Source organism: Ursus arctos, chromosome X, assembly GCF_023065955.2.
Source record: "Ursus arctos isolate Adak ecotype North America chromosome X, UrsArc2.0, whole genome shotgun sequence".
Lineage (NCBI taxonomy): Eukaryota > Metazoa > Chordata > Mammalia > Carnivora > Ursidae > Ursus > Ursus arctos.
In genome coordinates this window covers 80,622,693-80,644,505 of record NC_079873.1, presented here as the reverse complement: position 1 = coordinate 80,644,505, position 21,813 = coordinate 80,622,693, and the positions used below count along the sequence as shown (strand labels likewise).

Below are 21,813 nucleotides of genomic sequence, written 5' to 3'. Positions count from 1 at the left end.
CAACACCCTCATTTTACAAATAAGGAAAAATGATGTCTAGGGAGGGTCATATGGCTAGTGCCAGTATCCAAAGTGGGACATAAGTCCAGTGCTTTCAACTATGCTGGGATGTCTTGCCTTGCAGGTAGTCAGGAATGAGAGAAGAATGCAATGTGGAAAATGTAAAGTTTGTAGTGACAATGAAAGAAGCAAGTACAAATGTCCTTCGAATGACAAATGTCATTTTTCACTACACTATAAGGCATGTCACAAAGTGGAGTCTATTTTTTTTTCCATGGAAACACTGTAATTGGAAGTTACATTACTGATCAAGGACTCGGCATCAGATAATAGGTACATTAAATAATAAGGTCATCCAAGTGGAAATGTCAAGTAGTCAATTGGAGATATGGAATTAGAGCTACAGATGTACATCAGGATTAACTGTATGAGCTCCTGTATATTTATTAGATGAGCAATTTTCCATTTTATATCTCAAGCTAAAAATGCTTAATAATTCTTAGTCCATGTTTTTCATAGACAACAATATTTAGTATATTTATATTATAATCAGTAATTGTGACAAGAAGGGAGAATTAAATCAAACCTCTGCCATATTTTCTGCAGGATGCAGCAAAATTTTATGAGTAAGCTCATTTCTGTTAACAACTGATGTGTAATTTCAAATTGCACCTTTAGGTTTCAAGTGTGACAGCTGAATTACTCACTCTTTAAATTTTCCATGGTTCCCTGCTCAACAGTAAAATAATTTCTCAAGCCCTAACACTAATCAAATATAGCTTTAATAATAAAAGGACTGCAAGCAAAGATGACTATGAGAAAAGCAAAATGCTTTGATACTACTTCATTATCAGGTTAAAACCCTGCCTTATCAAGTAGTTAGTATTTCTCTTCCCAGAGAATCTATGAATCCTTTACATTTACTTCAGTAGTAACTGAAACATCTGTTAAAAAGATTTAAACAGATATAGTTTAGATATAGTTTTTAATAACAACAGAGGTAATAGGAATTTTTAAGTTATAGTTAACGATTTTAATCTATATTAATCCTAACACATAATTTGTAATTATCTTCTTGGATAGCTTACTGCTCATTATAAGGTCCCACAAAGAAAAGAGAGAATTTTAAACCTTTCAGAATATTTAAATAGCAAATATCCATGGTAACAGAGTACTCACACTCCTATTTCAGAAGTGGGGAAACACATTACTAAGGCAGGCCTTATTTTTGTTCCAGTGTTCTAGTCAGCCATGTACATTAATAGTGAGTGGCTGTGGATAGTTCTCCACTCTACTCATGAAATGAGTAAAGAAGTCAGCAATTAAAATTAAAAAATGCCTGCCACTTTGCAACATTATGATAAGAACTCTAAATCAAATAAAATAACCAGAAAAAAATAATTCCCAGAACTATCAGAACTCCACCCAATTATACCTTAAGAATCCTTGTAATAGTCTGATTTTAAATACACAGTGTGCATGTAAAAAATGAGGCACAGAATAAAAAGGTACCCACACAAAGATGTTTACTGCTGTGCTACCAATAGTAGACAAAATTTTGAAACAGATGTAAAAGGGGAATGGTCTCACAAGTACTGGCACCAGGAATATTATAGTACCAGCAATAGTACCAGAAATATTATAGGGGCACCTGGGTGGCTCAGTCGTTAAGCGTCTGCCTTCAGCTCAGGGCGTGATCCCAGGGTCCTGGGATCAAGCCCCGCATCAGGCTCCCTGCTCTGCTGGGAGCCTGCTTCTTCCTCTCCCACTCCCCCTGCTTGTGTTCCCTCTCTCACTGGCTGTCTCTCTCTCTGCCAAATTAAAAAAAAAAAGGAATATTATATAGTATTAAAGATCATCAAAAAGTTTGTATGTTAAATGAGAAAATTGCATCACAGTACGTATTCCAGAAGAGAAGGGAATACTTCCTAACCCATTCTATGAGGCCAAAGCAATACAAAGATATCACAAGAAAACTACAGACCAATATCCCTTATGAATGCAGATGCAAAAATTCTCAACAAAATACTAACAAATTAAATCCAGCAGCATATTAAAAGGAATATATACCATGACCAATTCAGATTTATTCCAGGAACGCAAGGGTGGGTCAACACACAAAAATGAATTTAGTACATCATACTCATAGAATGAAGGCGAAAAAAACTGCATTATCATCTCAATAAATGCAGAAAAAGCATTTTGACAAAATCTAAATCGTTCTTTCAGAAAAAAACACCGAACAAACTAGGAATAGGAGAGAAATTCCTCAATATGATAAAGGGCATTTATGAAAAACCTACAGCTATCATTATACTCAATGGTGAAAGACAAGGATGCCCATTTTTGCAACTTCTCTTCAACATTGCATTGGTGATCTAGCCAGGGCAATTAAGAAGAATAAAAAGAGCTACCCAGACTAGAAAGGAAGAAGAAAACATATCTCCATTCACAGATGACAAGATTTTAAACATAGAAACTCAAAAGAATCCACACAGAGAAAAAAAATCATTTAACCTAACAAATGAGTTCAGCAAAGTGGTAGGATACAAAATCAATATAAAAAATCAGTTTTATTTCTATACACTAGCAACGAACAATGCACAAATGAAATTAAGAAAATTAAGAAAACAATTCCATTTACAACAGGATCAAAGGAATAAAATATGTAGGAATAAACTGAACCAAGGAAGTACAAGGTTTGGACACTAAAAATAACAGATTCAATGCAATCCCTACCAAAATTCCAACTGCCCTTTTTGCAGAAATGGACAACCTGATCCTAAAATTCATGTCGAATTGCAGAAGGGATCCCCAATAGCCAAAACAACCTTAAAAAGAAGAACAAAGAACCTCAAGCTTCCTGATTTCAAACTTTACTACAAAGCTAGAGCAATTAAAACAGTGTGTTACTGGCATAAGGATAGACATACATATTAATGTAATAGAATCGACAGTCCAGAAATAAACCTACACACCTATGACCAATTCATTTCCCCGAGCGTACCAAGGCCATACGATAAGCAAAGAATATAGTCTTCTCAACAAATGGTGTTGGGACAACTGAATATCTATCTACGTGCAAAAGAATGAATCTGTACCCCTATCTTATCCCATATACAAAAGTAACTCTAAATGGATCAAAGACCTAGATGTAAAAACTAAAACTGTAAAACTCTAAGAAGGAAACAGGTGAAAATCTGTATGACCTTGGATTAAGCAATGGTTTTTTAAAATATGACATCATAAGCACAGAATTCAAAGAAAAAATAAATAGAACTTTACTAAAATTAAAACCTTTTGTGTGTCAAAGGACAGTATGAAATAAAAAGACAACACACAGGAAGGGAAAGATCTTTGATAAATCATCTATAAAGGTCTAGTAGCCATAACATATAAAGAACTCTTACAATTCAACAGTAAAAGACAACACAATTTAAAAATGGGCAAAGGATTTGAACAGACATTTTTCCAAACAAGAATACCAATCGCCAGTAAGCACATGAAAAGTAAGCACATGAAAAGACGTTCAACATCATTAGTCATTAGGGAAATGCAAATTACAACCAAAATGAAATACCCCTTTACACACAGGAGGATGGTTGTAATCAAAAAGACAGACAATACCAAGTTTTGGCAAGGATAAGGAGAAATTAGAAGTTTCATATATTGCTGGTGGAAATGTAAAATGGTACACCCACTTTGGAAAACATTTTGGCAGTTCCTCAAAAAGTTAAACACAAAGTTATCACATGACCCAGCAATTCCACTCCTAAGTGTATGTCCAAGAGAATTACAAATATACATCCATAGTATGTCAACTATATTTCAATAATAAAAAAGATACATCTATATAAAAACTTACGTCTGAATGTTCACAGCAGTATATTCATAATAGCCCCAAACTGGAAACCACCCATCAGCAGATGAATGGATAAACAAAATGTGAGGTGTCCATATCTATTCAGCAACAAAAAGGAATTGGTGTGGACTGAATGTGTGCACCCTCCCTTCACCACCACCACCAAATCCTTATCTTGAAGCCCTAATCCCCAGTGTGATATTTGGAGGTAGGGCTTTGGGTGATAATTACATTTACATGAGGGTAGAGCCCCCATGATGGGACTGGTGACCATAATTCTAAGGGGATGAAGAGACCACAGCTCGCTCTCTCTCCCCTCCCCATGTGAAGATAAAGCAAAAGGCAACAATATGCAAACCACGAAGAGGATCCTCACCAGAACCCGACCATGATGGCATTCTGACCTTGGGACTTTCAGCCTCCAGAACCGTGAGAAATAAATGTTTGTTGTTTAAGCCACCCTGTCTATGGTATCTGTTACAGCAATTTGAGCTAAGATAGGAATAAAGTACTGTCACACACCAGAACATGGATGAACCTTGAAAACATTCCAAGTTAAAGAAGCCAGATACAAAGGCCACATATTATAGGAGTACACATATATGAAATGTCCAGGAAGGCACATCCATACAGAAAGTAGATTAGTGGATGCCAGGTGATGGGGGCAGGGAGGAATTGGGAGTATCTGCTAACAGGTATGGATTTCTTTTTAGTGATGGGAATGTCCCTGAATTAGATAGTTGTGATGGCTGTACGACACTGCGAATATATTAAAAATCACTGAATTATACACTTAAAAATTATTAAAATGGTGAATTTAATCTCAATTTTTTAAAAGCTAAAAATATTTTATAATTTTTATGCAATCATATTTATAACTGCACATAAAATAGAAACATCTGAAATAATATAAAATATAAAAATAGAGGGGTTTTAGATTTTTTTCCTCTTTAAAAACTCTTAATTTTCAGTGTCACATTTTTATAACAAGAAAAAACTGAAACCAATCTAAATATCCAGTATTAGGGAATAGATTAAATAAATTATGATACAGCTATCAAAAAGAATGAGATATTAGTTGAAAAAAAAAAAAGGACCAAATAGTGGCTGAAGTACGATCCCATTTGTGTGTTTTTAACACTGTGCAAACATACTTGTATCTGCACAAGCTCATAACAGTGGTAATCACAGCAGAGTGGGACTTGGAGAATTATTTTTAACTTCATGCCAGTCTGTTTTCTTATTTTAATAAGAAAATGTTTGAAATAAAATAATATTTGATTCCTCTTTTGGAATATAACTTCAAAGCTTTGGATGGCTTTCAAACATAGCAGGCATTCAAGTATCTGTTGAATATTAACATTTGCTATATGCAAAGAAAGCTTCCTCAAATGTTACTATCTTTTACAATCAGAAAATGGATGTTGCAATAACATGATTTACATTTTCTGATAGACTGCACTCATTATAAGGCAGAATTTCCAAACAATTTGCCACAAAACCATTTTACATGGTATATATGCCACACACACACACACACACAAAACCACTGTAGGGCAAACAACATCTCTACATATAAAGAGATTACAAAATGAGAAATTGTATTTCTGACAACAGAACCAACAATTATGTTTTTATAACAGTGGTTTGTGATCTTAAATATATAGAACATAACCCTGATGTAAGGATATTGGGCCTATAAGGACACAAAAGCTATTTACTATAATGTAGGAAGAATACATTTGCTTGGATTCATGCGTAGAAAAGTACCGATGATATATAATAATGGGAACATTACACAAGTATTAAATTACATGAAAATCCACAAAAGGGTATCTGTAGCATCAGAAGCCTAAATGCTACATTAGCAAAAATAAAGAGACATATTCTATCTAATTCTTAATATTGTCAGAGATGAAAATATCAAAATAGAAATTCATTATTCTATTTATGGAGTAATGATGGTAATACAAGGGGAAAAAAAACAAACCTACCTGCCATTCAAACTCACTATCTGACCAATCCCAGTATGTGCTAATAGAAGAAGAGACATCACTGCAGACACTCCCCTCAGGGAATAAATCAAAAGAAGTGAAGTCTTGATCATCTAACAGTGAATAGCAATCATCTTGATCTCCAACAGAAACTGATGAAAATAGCTCCTCACTGCATTCTGAGCTGGCAACACTTGTTCCACAAGACGTTAAATTCCACCTTAAAAATACAACACAAAAGAAATCACAACAGGAACTCCAGAATCCACACAATTTTAAGATATTAATAGGAGATACATTCAAGACACTTATGAAGAATGTAAATATATTTTTAGGTATGACAATTGATATTTTGATTATTTCCTAAAGATGTATACTAAAACATTTATGAATGAAATACATTTGGGTTTTTCACAAAACAATAAGGGTTTGAGGAATCATTAGTGCTATAAAACACATTGCCATATGTGAATAATTGTTGAAGCTGGGTGATGGATATATGAGGTTCATTACACCATTCCCTTTACTCTTGTATTTGTCTGAAAATTTTTATAATAAAATATTTTAAAAGAAAATTGTATCTAGGGATGCCTGGGTGGCTCAGTCGGTTAAGCATCTGCCTTTGGCTCAGGTCATGATCACAGGATCCTAGGATCGAGTCCTGCATCGGGCTCCCTGCTCAGTGGGGAGTCTGCTTCTCCCTCTGCCTGCCTCTCCCCCCTGCTTGTGCTCTCTCTCTCTGACAAATAAATAAAATCTTAAAAAAAGAAAACTGTATCTAAATTAAGAATAAATTAAAACCTTCATCTATAAACAAATCATATAGCATAGTGATTATGAATACACTGAAGTCAGACTGATTTCAAATTCTTGCTCTGTCATTTGACTGCTGCTTGATCTTAAGCAAAACACACCCTCTTCAAGCCTGTGTTCTCATATTCAAGGAGTTATTATGAAGATTACACAAGAATGCATATAGAACTCTTAGACATAAAAAGTGCTCAATACATGGTAGCTATTATTATTATTATTATTATTATTATTAAAGGAAAAGGGTAGCTATTGCAGGGCAGAGAAAAGCAAAAAGTATACAGAAGTTCAAAAAGTGTTAAATAACTTTTATTATCAATGCTATACAAGATCATTGCAAAGATATTGGAATAAGAAAGGTGTGATAAAGAACATTAAAATGACCAATAATTCCATTACCCAACAATAACTAATCCATAATATTTTGGTACATGCATATATATTTTTTTACAGACTCAGCATTCTGCACATGCACACACACACATATGTATACATGTTAGTAACCTGCCTTCTTCACTTAACATTATATATTAAACATTTCCCTATGAATATTACTTGAAAACATTTTGATGCCTATATAATAATATACTAATTAAAAGGTCTCATGATCTATTTAACCTTAGTCCTTCAATAATACTTAGGCTGATTCCAATTTTTTTTTTGGTATTACAAATAATACTGAGATGAACCTTTTTGTTTATAATTATTCATCAAAATATATAATCTTTCAGGATAGATTACTTGAAAGGAAAGTACTGAGTCAAAGAATATGAACACTTCTAAAGGTCATATCATACTTGGTCAAATGACTTTCTGAAAGGCTGTACCAATTTACACTCCCCAAAGCAGTCTATAAAACATGCTCATTTCACCACAACCTTAACAGCACTGGAATTTTCATTTTTAAAGTTTTACCCATCTGATGGGGGAAAAACCACATTTTTAAAAAAGATTTATCTTTTTGTCAGAGAGAGAGTGAGCACAAGCAGGGGGAGCGGCAGACAGAGGGAGAAGCAGGCTCTCTGCTGAGCAAGGAGCCCAAGGCAGGACTTGATCCCAGGACCCTGGATCATGACTTGAGCTGAAGGCAGATGCTTAACCGACTGAGCCACCCAGGCGTCTGGAAAAAAAAAATTTTTATATCAATTTTTATTTCTTCAATTACTGGCAAGATCAAATTTTAAAATATGTATTAGCTATTTTGCTCTAGTGATTTTCTATGTGTTAATGTTTTCCTTACTGATTTTATGAGTTCTTGATGCATTAAGACTATTAACATTTTGCCTGTGGTATTCGTTGCAGGGTTACTTTTATCTACAAATCTATTTTCTTTTGTAAATTTCCACTTGCTTCATAATATTAACAAGATAAGCTTCATTGCTTAGGCAGTAGCTTAGGGAATTAATCCTTCAAATAATGATTTAGTATATCCGATACTAATAAGATACTGCAATAATGAATTCCTGAAGAAGAGCCTGTTACTTACCTATTAATTAGGTTGTTTCTCATCCTTCAGTAAATTCATTTGTTTCTTGAACTGTGTTTTTCATTTTTTAACTCCCCCCTTATTTTGTATTATTAATCTTAATTTCCAAGTTCTTCATTTATAAAATTTGGGCAATCTGACAATTTTATGGCACTTTTTCTTTGAGGCAAATGTAGAATATTTTAAAGGGTCAAAACATACACAGACACACACCCTCTAAACTATTATCATTCAGTAACTATCAATATGGACGTCAACAAGCTTTTATAAATAGGCAAAAATGTAAAATTCATCTAACATCTTAGAATACCTTGTAATACTACCTAGTTTCATCACATGCTTCCTAGGCAGGCAGTATCCTCATTTTTTAAAAAATCAACAAACCTAGTAGAATTAGCCAAATCGTTCAGGGTGTACAATAAGACAATATAAAAGCTAAAAAAATGGCAATCACTCTCCTAGACCTAGTAAACCATTATCTATGCGTATTCTGGGAAAATTTTCTTTTCTTTTATGTCTTCAAATTGCATGTGAGCTTTTTCAATCTTTATTCATTTACCCACTCAACAAACATTTGGTTAGTATCTTCTATGGGCCAAGTACTGTGTTAAGTGGTAGGAAAAGCTGTTAGGTAATTTTTTTTTAAATGAGAATTTTTTTTCCGAGCTTGCAAAAATTCAGTAGAAATGTGTTTCCTTCAGTGAATAATAATGACTTTCCTTTTCAAAAAACTATGCTAGATGTAATAACCTAATGGTTAGATCACTGACAAGACAGGAATTTGCTTGGTTTTGTGCTCTTAATGTATGGCAAAATCAGTATGTTTCTCAGTTTTCTAGGTCCATGACTTTATAACAGATTTAACAGGATTCTGGGTATTCTTAGAAGCTTTTGCTCTTTTTTCCTTTTTTAAAAAATTAACAGTGGTAAAAATACTGGGTTCATACTTGAAAACAATCATTTACAAAATAGAAAAATAATATTTTTACTACTAGAGATTTTTTTTAAAATTCTATTATCTTCTAATTTCCAAATATTATTATTATTACTTTCAGGCAGTGTGAACAAAAACAAAGTAGGCAGTACTTTTATCCACTGCTGGTGAGAGTGTTAAATTGGCATAATCTTCCTGAAAAGTAATTTGGTACTGTAAGAGTTTCAAAAGAGTTCATTCCTTTGGACTCAATAATTGCCCTTTCAGGAATCCATCACTTCCCCAAATAGAAATTGGGAAAAAGATGCATGTCCAAACAACATCATTTATAATAGCCAACAAAGGGAAAAGAAATGCCCCCCAAATATGGGGAATAATTAAATAACATATCTAAATAATGGTGTTTTTTAATCATTAAAAATTATATTTTCAGGGGGCACCTGCGTGGCTCAGTGGGTTGGGCGCTTGACTCTTGATTTCAGCTCAGGCCACGATCTCAGGGTTGTGAGATGGAGGATGCCCCCCAATCCCATGGGGCTCTGTGCAGTCACTCCCTGTGGTGTCTGCTTGAGATTTTCTCTCTCTCCCTCTGCCCCTCCCTCCACTCGCGCATCTCTCACATTCTCTCTCTCTCTCTCATAAATAAAATCTTTTTTTAAAAAAATTGTATTTTCAGGGGCGCCTGGGTGGCTCAGTTAAGTATCTGCCTTCAGCTCAGGTCATGATCCCAGGGTCCTGGGATCAAGCCCCGCATCAGGAGACCTGTTTGTTGAGGAGCCTGCTTCTCCCTCTCTCCCACCCCCACTCATTCTCTCTCTTTCTCTTACAAATAAATAAATAAAATCTTTAAAATTTTTTAAAAAATGAAAAAAAATAAAAAATAATTATTTTCAGACTATTTTTTGAAAACAAAAACACTCATAATGTAAGTGTAAAAACCTGGTCACAAATTATATATAACCTGATCCTGAATTTTAAAATTATATATATGAACATAAAAAGAACATTAACAGTAACAACATCAAAATGCTGACAGTTGTTATCTTTACTAAAAGGGATCACGAGCGATCTTTACAGTTTTGTATATGCCAATTTTCTAAAATGAGCTTTTGTAATAAAAATTTGAGTGTGACGGGGCGCCTGGGTGGCACAGCGGTTAAGCGTCTGCCTTCGGCTCAGGGCGTGATCCCAGCGTTATGGGATCGAGTCCCACATCAGGCTCCTCCGCTATGAGCCTGCTTCTTCCTCTCCCACTCCCCCTGCTTGTGTTCCCTCTCTCACTGGCTGTCTCTATCTCTGTCAAATAAATAAATAAATAAAATCTTTAAAAAAAAAAAATTTGAGTGTGATTCTTTTAGACTGTTCTGTTGGTTTCAAATATGTCACGAATGACCACTGTGTACATGTGCTCAGCACTGAACTATTCAAATCTGCGAAGCCCTTACATCTTATTCCAGCAGGAGAAAGCTACCTAATGCCAAGTAAGATCCTAGCTACAACCATAAAATTATTCACAAAAGAGACTTTCTACCTTAAAAGAAAAATGTTGAAAAGAATCCTAATGAAATGGAGTTTAATGCAATATCTAGGCTTGCTGCCCAAATTTTAATTAAAAAAAAGTAAAGCCAAGAACATTTATCTGCAAAGCTTATCTGCCAGAACACCCATATAGCCACCCCTGACCTCTGCTACAACTTTGGAGCACAGCAGGCCATCAAGGTCCCAAGTTAGAGCAGACGACACAACCCCCCACCCAACTCTACTCCAATTCCCAAACCTCTTCCTAGCGATCTCAATTCTCTTGGTATCATTATCTATCCTTCTTACCCTCTCTATAGTCTTGGAAGTAAAAAACATTCCATCTCATTTCTAAGAATAAATATTCCATTCGTGCTCTGAGTTCATCCCAGCTATCTCCTGTCATCCCACACTCTCTCATATTTTCAATTTCTCCCTTTCCTGTGGGCTGCTTCTAAGGAGCTAAAAATATTCTTGGAAAAGAAAAATTAAACAAGGCAAACAAACAAACAACAACAATGAAACCTTCACCTTTTTTTTCAAATTATTACCACACTATTACCTCCTTCCTTTCCCTGCTAAATTTATTGAAAAGTTTCTTCTCTCAACTCTTGTAACCCACAGTTCTACTCCTAACACATTATTGTTCTACTGTTCTTTCTATTCTGAATGCTCCCAAATCCACGTTTCTAGCCTGGATATCTCTCCCAAGCCTGATCCCCATTCTCAATTTGTCTCAACAAGTCCCCAAACCAAATTCCTCCTGCCTCTATAATCTGTTACTTCCTGGAGCATGGTTCTCCCACCTGCAACTCACAGCTCTGCTACAACTGTTAATTCTATACTGAGATAGGAAAACTGTGGGTAGTACAAAAGGTACACAGTAGTCTTGAGGTTCTTCACAATAGTCTTAGGGTTCTTCTAGTTAACAATGATTGAAATAGGGTTCTAAAATCACATAACCAAGTCACTGCTTTATACAAGAGTTCATTTTCTATCCTGCCAATAGGGTGTACAAAAGTGAGGCACTCTCCTCTCACATACGTTTCATAATTGTTCAGTGTCAAATTACTAATGCATTACTAAAAGATGAAGAGAATAACACATCAAGTAGTTCATATTAACCTCCTTCATTTCACAATTACAGAACTTACCAATACCACTATAATTTTTTCAATTTGGTAAATGACTTCCCTTTTTGATAATGGTGGAGGGTGCCATGGACAAATGCTAAAAGAAAACCCACAATTACATCAGAAACATCCTGTCCCAAAATCAAAGAAAAATGTCTTAAACACCACATATATTCCGTATTAACATTTAAATTAAAAAATAATTGGGGCACCTGGGTGGCTCAGTCAGTTTAGTGTCCGACTCTTCGTTTTGGCTCAGATCATGATCTCAGGTTGAGATCAAGTCCTGCATAGGGTTCAGCGCACAGTCTGCTTGAGATTCTCTCTCTTCTCTCTCCTTCTGCCCCTTCCCCCTCTCGCACATGCACGTGCTTTCTCAAATAAATACATCTTTAAAAAAAATAATTAAGTTTCTTGGTTTATCGAAATTTATTTTATTCTACCAAACTTCCAGACAAACTGAACTCGGTCATAAAATCCTAAAAGATACTCCTAGGAATGTGTGAATTCTTAGGAAAGTGGCTGTGTTCATGTAATTTTCCACGGAACCTAGAGTAGTAACATGCCAACCTAAGTCACGGGTGACTTTAATATGAACACTATAAACATTCAAACTTAGGGATCATAAATTAATAGTGCCCTGAAGACCTTGCTTAATGAAGATTACAAATATAGCCCAGAGTCCAGTAATTGAGCAGGCACAAAACTGCCATCATCATAAGCCTCTTATCAATGGCATTAAATAATCTCCATAGTTTTCATATTATCAGGCAACAAGGAAGAAGCAAAATAAAGGTAAACCAAGTCTCTACCAACTACAAGCTTTTTATTTCCAATAAAATGTGTTTTATAATGACTAAACCCAAAGCAGAACATCAAAACTCAACTATGGAGATCTGATTTTTGAATTGCTGCTTGAACTGGTGATGTGAAGAAAAGATGTGACACAGGCAAATCCAAAGTAAGAGAATTCTGTAAACTAAACTTTGACCACGTACATGACTTTGCTGTTTGCTTCTCCCTGAAAAGAACTGACTGGAAGTATATGGTCCTCCCAAATGCCATCTTGAGGAGGGGTAGGAAGAACATTCTAGAATGAGAAAAAATTTAAAAAGCAAGGTAGCCTAGGACAGAAACATCATCTGATGTAAATATTGCTACTTCTGCTTGCCCTAACCTCTGTTGAAAACAGGGTACAAAGCAAAATACATTAGACCTCCTAGTGCCATTCCAAGCCTTCAGAAAACTAGAGTAGGAGATGGAGGTTTTTAAAAAGCAGGCAAAATGTTTGACTTGGGAAAACTGGAGCTGAACAGGAACTTCTTCCTCTATCTTAACTGCCCCATTGTGGAAAACAACCTTGGCCTTACCTCAGTCTCTAAGAAAAGGAATAGAAAAACACAAGAAAAAAATGGGAAGGAGAAAAAAGAACAGAACAAGCTGTAAGAAATGTATTCTTCTCCTTTTGCTTCACTCTTCATCACCTCACCAGTTCTGGCAGTGCTTACCCTTAGCCTCTTTCCCCACTCCCTTGCCCTCATCATCAGAGCAGGCTAATTCTGAAATCATTTCACTTTCCTGTGTATAGGACTTGCTCCAATGCTGCAAAACTTAAATACCAAATATGTGCAAAAGTATTCTTTTATATTCTTTTCCAATGCAAACAATCCTAAGCACACTTGATTTCATAAATATATTACACTCATGTTATAATCACATCATGGGTTAAGTAAGCTTCTGTGAGTCAGTCTAAGAAACTATAACAACCATTTATAACATTTGAGCCATTAGTTCTGTTCCAAGTTTCATCACTGGTTCCAAAGAAGTAATCTTGGCTTTGCCTAACTCAGTTTTATGACCTTGAACTTAGTCTTTCCTCTCTAGGCCTCAGTTTCCTCATTTTTGCAATGAAGATTTGGAAAAGTCGTAACAAATTTACTACTGCTTCCTTTTCAAATGTGTTATACTGACGTTCTGTCTGTTTAACTATAACACCTCCTTTCCAGACTTTTTCTTTTAGGTAAAAATCCTGTTTTATACACTCCTTGTAACTGGTAGAAGCTCAGTAAATCTGTAGACTGATTTAAGAGGTAGGGGAGGGCATGCAAAAGACATTAATATATGGAAGGATTTGTTCATGCTCATATTGTGGACCAGAAATCAGAACTAGACTCCTTAATTCAATGCCAATATTTTCCATTGCTGAACCCATCTCCTCCCTTGTTCTCCACACACCCTCCCAGGCCCTAATATATATCTCTCAAATAGCCACCTATATTATAGGTTGGGGCTATGTCTACAACATCTTCACATCCCCTGCACTTGGTAGAACACTCAAATACTTGCATGAAAGAATTCTCCAGAACACTCTAGCTTCCAATAAAATCAGTTAGGAGATGCACCCTCTGAGTAAATTTGTATAAGCAAGCCCATCCTAAGCTTAGCTCCATCCCTCCACTGGGGGAGCAAACCAAGGGATAAGCTACATGAAGGAACCTTCCAGATCTAAGCTTATACATTTTGGCAGGGCCTAAAGCAGTAAAGCAAAGAGTTCATAAGGGCGGGGGGGGGGGAGGGACCGTTTGGTTTCCTAGAGCTTCACCAAAAAAAAAAAAAAATTGCGGTGGGAGTGGAAATTGGATTGTGAGGCAGATTAAAAATCGGGGAAAAGGAGATAGATTCTAGCTTTAAAAGTGCCATCTTTCAAAAGAACCATACATTGGTTTTGAGTCATCCGAAATCTACTTCAGAGCGTATGGAAAATGGGGAAAGGCAGATTCTAGCTTTATAAGTGCCATCTTTCAAAAGAACCATAGATTGGTTTGAGTCATAAGAAATCTACTCTAGAGCGTATGGAAAATGGAAGGGGTTAAACTTTTTCGGGTGGATGGAAACAGGGATGCATCTTAAAATTGAGGGTGAGGATCTGGGATTCTCCGTGCACAGATGAGGCAGGAGGGGAAAGGGAGGCGTCGCTATGGTCAGAAGATGAATGGGGAAAAGGGAGCAAGTAAAATGCCGGCCGAAAAGAAAATCGGAACGCAGGGGTGAAAACAGGGAGGGGGACAGGGAAGGAGCCAGGGAAGGAGGGCTGGTCGCAGGAAGGTGGGGGAGGGGACGAATGGAAGCGCAGACCTGAGGCGGAGCGCCAGGTTCGGGAGCGACCCAGCGTTCTCCCGTTTGAGGCAGGGGTGTGGGCAGCTCGCCCCTGCCCTCAGCGGCGGTTCATACCTGTTGGTGTGGAAGCGATGGAGTGGATCCGTGCGATGACAAGAGGACAGCTGGCAGCCGAAGTCGCTGATGTCCAGGCAGCCTGGCTCCTCGCTGGGGCAGGTGCCCACCCCGCGAGGGGGTCCCAGAAGCGGGAAGGGCTCCTCGGGGGTTAGAAACTTCTCGTACGAAGTGGTGGCCGATGTCTCGTCGGACATGGCTGGAGACGGCCTGGCTTTGGGCTCCCTCTCTGGCCCCGGGCTGCTTCCGCGCCTGCCCCTTCCCCCACTCTAACCTGTCCGCCGCCGCCGCTGAGCCGGGGTGTGCCCACAGCAGCTCACGAGCAGGCTGAGCGCCGCGGCCAGATTCCGCCCAGGGAATGCCGGCCGCGCCAAGAGGCTGCTAGAGGCCACAGCAGCGGACTGACCACCCGGTCAGCGCCTCGCTGGCCTCCGCAGCCGTCTCCGTCGCCGCCGCTGCCCGGCCCAGCCCAGTCGGCGCACCGCAGCGCCGCCGCCGCCGCCGCCGCCGCCGCCGCCCGGCCCGCCCACCGAGCTCGCCACTCGGCCAGCCCACCGCGCTCGCCACTCGCGACTGCTGCAATCCGCCGGCGCCCGCCGGGAGGAGAAAGGCAGTGGGAAGCCGCTCCCTGTGCCCCCTGCTGGAGCGGAGGAGGAACTGAACCTCCGCCCGCCCGCCCTCCACGCGTCGGATTTGGGATTCCTGGCGCTGCAAAGGCCCTGCGCTTCAGGCCAACCACCTCTGTTTTTTTACCCACCGCTGATTAATAAGCAGCAAGAGGCAGCCCTGAGAAAAGGGACTTGGCCAAGGTCACACTGCGAGTGCGTGAGAAAGAATCCAGATGCCCTGGTTCCCAGCGTACTCGACCACCCCGTCCCAGTACACTGAGTATTTATATTGAGCAGGGCCCTGCAGTGTGTGTGCCCAGCACTGTGCAATGAGCTGTGGGGGAAATGGGCCAAGTAAGAAAAAAAATAGTCCCTGCCTCACCCTTGATCTTCTAACCCTGAGAACTCTACATAACAGCCACCAGGCTACTCAGAGCTGCTGGACACGTAGTGCTCTTTTGTGCTCTGTGCTCTTGCTCACATTATGCATTCCGCTTGGAATGCCCTGCCGGTTCCTCCCTGCTAATCCTTAAAGCCCCAGCTCAAATGTTACCTCCTCTGTGAAGCCTTCCCTGACTCCCAAACGAGTCTTACGTATTCCTGCCAGTGCTCCAGTAGAAAGTATATCATGGCGCTTAACTTGTTCACCTTAAGTCAACTTACTAGGTGTCACATACCATTCTATCCTCCTGTTTCTCTCTTTTCTCTGCTTTTTCAGACAAGTGGTTGCAGATCTTGGATGTGTAAAAATTTTAATATTTGGAGGAAAACACAAGATTTCCAATTTCTTATTTTGCCAAATGAAGACAATTTTTAAACTGCTACTACTTTATAAAAGGAAGCACATTTTCATATAAAATAATAAGGGCATAATCTCTTAATAAGACATTAAATATTTTTAGCTGTATGGAAAAACTCATTACACTGAACTTTGAAAGAAACATAAAACTAAAGTAGGTGCAAAAAAGAGGAAAGATAAAAGAACCCAGGAGGAAGGGAAGGAGAAAGGAGGCTGGGAGAAATGGGTAGTTGTCACACACAAGCCCCAAACAGTCTTAATCTCTGTGCCATGTCCTACCAATGCAACTTATAATGAAAACAACACAACCACTTCTTTAAAATGTATATATGGTCTTGCTTCAGTTATTTGGTTACCTGACTGTTGAGCGTGCCTGGCTTCTTTCATTTAATTTAAAAATCATGGATTGTGAGGGTGATGATGGTTTGACTTGTGGTCCCCAATGCACCATTCCCAGTGAGCCTGAATGGGCAATGCCTTAGTCCCCACTAACGAGAGTCAAGTGCTGCATAATAATGTAGGTACTCAGAGTCTGTGAGTTTTTTACAAGTATGTTTTACTTTAGCATTTAATTTTAAGCATATCCTGGAGTATCTGGATGGCAGTGGTAACTAACAGCTGCCACGTAATTAGGATATGTATTTGACAAGTTGGCAGCAATACTACTTTAATTGTCATGAGCTAGTAAGAAAATAAATTAGATGTACCTCCTACTTCATGGCTTACTATACAGATGAAGATTGTCTTGTAGTTTGGAAAAGGAAAGTGATGGGAAAGCAGGGTCCTCACAAGACTCACATACAAGCATGTTGAAAGCCAAGAACACACACTGGCCAGTCAGTAGGTTGTTCAGGTTTCTACTTTTTTTTTTTAAAGATTTTATTTATTCATTCAACAGAGAGAGAAACAGCCAGCGAGAGAGGGAACACAAGCAGGGGGAGTGGGAGAGGAAGAAGCAGGCTCCCAGTAGAGGAGCCTGACGTGGGGCTCGATCCCAGAACGCCAGGATCACGCCCTGAGCTGAAGGCAGACGCTTATCGACTAAGCCACCCAGGTGCCCCGAGCAGTTTGTTCAGGTTTCTAAGAGCAGTTTTGTCTCAGCAAACACCATATATCACATTAAATTAACATTTTTTTATTTGTGCACAATTGGTAAATTTACTTTGATGTTAAATTTGTATAAGAACTTTATGAACAGCAGGGTTTCCATTTAGTTTTATGTTTATTTACATTTAAGAACTATTATAAAAAGAATTTACATGCTTGAGTCTAATAGAATGTTTTTCCTTTAAAAGAGGTCCCTCTTTCTGGGAAACAAACTGAGGGCTTCAGAGGGGAGGGGGTGGGGGATTGGGATAGGCCAGTGATGGGTATTAAGGAGGGCACATATTGCACGGTGCACTGGGTGTTATACGCAAGTAGTGAATCATGGAACATTACATCAGAAACTAGGGATGTACTGTATGGTGACTAACATAATATAATAAAAATTATTATAAAAAAAGAGGTCCCTCCAATATATACCTCAATTGAGAAACACTAATTAGATACTGAGAGCAGGAAACAGGGTATGTGCACTGTGTGTAGAACGTTTACTTAAATATAAGGTAATAACATACTAATACATCTTTACCAAGCTCTTAGCCACTAGGAGTTGATAACTGCTGTGCATCCTTCCTCCTTGCCCCACTTTAATTTGTTTGATTTGTCCCTTGGGTGTACCTAGTCTGAATGCATTAGCCAGTTCATCCCTCCCTTCCATTCTCCACCAAGATCTTTCCTAATTTCTATTTCTCTGAAAACACGGATATAGTAGTTCCTTGCCTTCTCTGAGGGTCTGGGCCTGGAAAGAACCCCTGGGGTGATCTGCCTTCTTCAGATGTATAATTTACCTCCCAGGGAGCTGATGGGCTGCAAGGGGGTTGTGGAGAGACTGAACAAGATTGAGAATTGTCAAGCAGTCTTTATCATGTGGGTTACTATTGGATAGAAATAGATTAGACTTGACCCAATGATCTAACTCCTGTTAATTTTTTATGTGATTGATGTATATGTATGTGTATGTGTGTGTATGTATCTATATCTGTCTATATCTACATCTAGATATATGAAATTTTATATATAAAATACATATATATATATATATATATATATATATATATATATATATATATTGAGCTCACCAAAGATCACCAACACAACCTACTGATATAATATGTCCAACCTACTGATATATATAAAATACATACATATCACCAACACAACCTACTGATATAATATGTCCAACCTACTGATATATATATAAAATACATACAGATCACCAACACAACCTACTGATATAATATGTCCAACGTACTGATATATATAAAATACATACATATATATATATATATATATATATATATATATATATATATATTGAGCTCACCAAAGATCACCAACACAACCTACTGATAAAACAAAGCTTGAGTGTATTACTTATCACAGTTTGTGGTCCACTTCTCAGCCAGGATCCAAGTGCCCATATTAAGGGAATAGATCTCAGCCCTAATCCAAAGAGTCTGTCAGACCAGGTATGAGGTTGTTCTCCAAATTACCCAGTCTCTGATTTATAAGGATACTTGTCTTTGGACTTAGGGCCCACCCAGATAATCCAGGATAAGGTCCTTCTCTCAAAATCCTTAATTTATTCACATTTTTCTGTTTGCCATATATAGTAACACTCACTCTTTGCCATATTAAGTAATAGTCACATGTTCCAGGGATGAGGAAGTGGAAATATCAATAGGGGACTGCCATTCAGCCTGTTGCTGTGGCATTGTCTAAACTGCTTGCTACGCTCTGAATCACAGCATGTAAGATTTGCTCTACTTTCTGCACTTTTAAAAAACATGAAATCAAGAGGGCTGAGGAGAGAAAAAAGAAATCCAGAATTCCTCTAGTTAGGGTTTCAGTTCTCAAATCAGAGACCCCTAACTTCTTTCTTTCTTGAATTAAATTATCTGCTGAACCTTTTTGCTAGAGGACAAACCAATGGGCCCAAATGTATGATATCAGAGACAATCCCAATAATAAAGCCAATTCCCAAAGTTTTAGACAAAATATCTGTAAGGATAATTACTGAGTCTATTTTCAGCAAAGATAGTGAATATTACCTCTTACGAAAAACTAATGAAAATAACTTTTATAAAGGAAAAAACTTGAGGCTCCTGGGTGGCACAGTTGGTTAAGGATCTGACTCTTGGTTTTGGCTCAGGTTGTAATCTCAGGGCTGTGGGATTGAGCCCCTGCATTGGGCTCCACACTCAGCATAGAGTTTGCTTCAAATTCTCTCTCCCTCTCCCTCTGTCTCTCCCACTCATGCTCTCTCTCATTAAAATAAATAAATAAATATTTTTTAAAAAAGAAAGAACTTAAGATACAACATATAATAATACAGAGATATAATGTACATTCTATACTATGAATATACCAAACATACAGGAGAATACATATTGGTAGAGTACGAACAATATCAAATAAAGAGCTTCAGTAAGTCTGGAGTAGGTACAAAAATCTATATTTTAATGGAACTCCATAATTAAGTCCAATGTGCATGCCCAATTAAAAACAACTGGCCTTGAAACGTGCCTAAGTGGCTCAGTCGGTGAAGCATCTGCCTTCAGCTCAGGTCATGATTCCAGGGTCCTGGGATGGGACCTCACGTTGTTGGGTTCCCTGCTCAGCGGGGAGCCTGCTTCTCTCTCTCCCTGTGCCCATCCCCCTACTCGTGCTCTGTCTCACACTCTCTCTCTCAAATAAATAAATAAAATCTTTAAAAAAACACTCGCCTTGAGATGCTAGATTCAAATTCATAAGATGAGGCCAAGTAAAAGTGTATAATATTACTGAAATTATAACTGATAACACTACATTGCTGTTACCTAATATTCTCAGGCAAAGCACTACCAGGACTCTGATAAATAGAAACATCATGGAGACTGAGGGCATTGAAAAATCTCTAGGTACTTCCCATATAGCATATAATTTCTGAAATTTTTATATTAATAACATTTTCTCCATACGAATTTAACTTGGGGAAGTCTGAGCCTCTCTTTTGATTGGAAAACTCTTCCCATGCAACTCATCAATAGTACCATTGAATAACCATAACAGTTTCTAGAGTCTCTCTTTTTATAAGGTGAAAGAACAAGTTTTTGATTGTCCAGGGACCCTCTTGAAAATGTCGAAGATAACTATAGGTGCAAAAGATATCCTGAAAGTTAAATTTTATTTCATTTTACATTTAGGATTCAATTTTAGGAAGGAAAAAATCTAAAGTTATCAGGAGATTTGAACACTTAAAATAGGATAGTTGGTACTAAGAAACAATATTTGGCTATTCATATGAAGGGAACAATAAGATATTTAAAGGTAAGTATAGAAGGTAACATGATTGTCAAGAATCTTGGCCCTTACATAAATAAGAAAGATTTGTTTTCTTAAAGAATTGAGGACATAAAGTCAATATAAAGAACAAAAAATTATTCTGGTAAAAAATGGAATCTTTTCTATCTTGGCAGATTACACAGAAAACCCTTCATATTGTAGGTGAAGGAAATAAACAGTAAACCACTGAGTGTCTTGTACTGTGCTAGGCTCTAGAAATACAAAATGAATGTGACATATTCTAAACATTCCAAGATTTTACAATCTAGGTAAAGAAACAGATATGGTTTTTAAAAAAGTGGGGAAATGTAGCAGAGATTGCTAGTTGTCTATCACATAACCTATCTCTTCATTCCAAGTGACAAAACCTGATTTTGTTGGGGCTGGCTATGTACTCAAATGGGGAAAAATGTAATTTCTCAGCCTTCCTTTCAGACAGGGATGGCCAGGTGACTATATATAGGAGAATGGTATGGAGGTTGAAGATGTCTATTGGGGCATTCTAGAAAGATTCATAATTTTGTCCTTGTGTATGTGTATGTGTGCATGCATGGACTGGGGTAGGGGAGGAAGAGAGATAGTGCTTATGAGGCTGCTAAGGTGGGAGGCCATTTTGTATCACTTTCTTACTCATCCTTCCCTAGGACATGGATGTGATGGCTGGAGATACAGCAATTATTTTGTTACATTGAGGAAACCTCAAGCTATGAAAGCAAACCTTGAGCTTGGAAAATAGAGCAGAAAGATGAAAGCAGCCACCATAACAATATTGAACTGCCTATCTTTGGATTTCTTTTATGGGATAGAAAAATAATGTGTTTCTTAATGACAGCCAAACACAATTCCTAACTGATGCAATATATAATACCTTGGGATGCAAGTCTGTATCTGTAAAGACCTATGAGTGCACATTTAAGGAAAGGATGAATTCTGTCTGGGAGAAAGGAGATTGGGAACGGCTTCGCAGAGGGAGTAACATTTGGCTTGGGCTTTTTGAATATGAGTAGTTT

At 37.8% G+C, this 21,813-nt stretch overlaps 1 protein-coding gene across 3 annotated transcripts in view; it reads right to left on the bottom strand.

The window, feature by feature from the left end:
• Positions 1 to 21,813, bottom strand: part of FAM199X (family with sequence similarity 199, X-linked) — a 42,492-nt gene that overhangs the window by 14,736 nt on the left and 5,943 nt on the right. The window contains exons 1-2 of one of the 3 annotated variants that reach the window (XM_026488164.4): positions 14,969 to 15,466; positions 5,857 to 6,076 (exon numbers count right to left, since the gene is read on the bottom strand). In XM_026488164.4, the coding sequence (XP_026343949.1) occupies positions 5,857 to 6,076; positions 14,969 to 15,165 (417 nt within the window). In that variant the 5' untranslated portion in view covers positions 15,166 to 15,466. Of the gene's footprint in view, positions 1 to 5,856; positions 6,077 to 14,968; positions 15,467 to 21,813 lie in introns of those variants that run through there. The other 2 variants (XM_026488165.4, XM_057313430.1) reach the window with 2 other exon arrangements.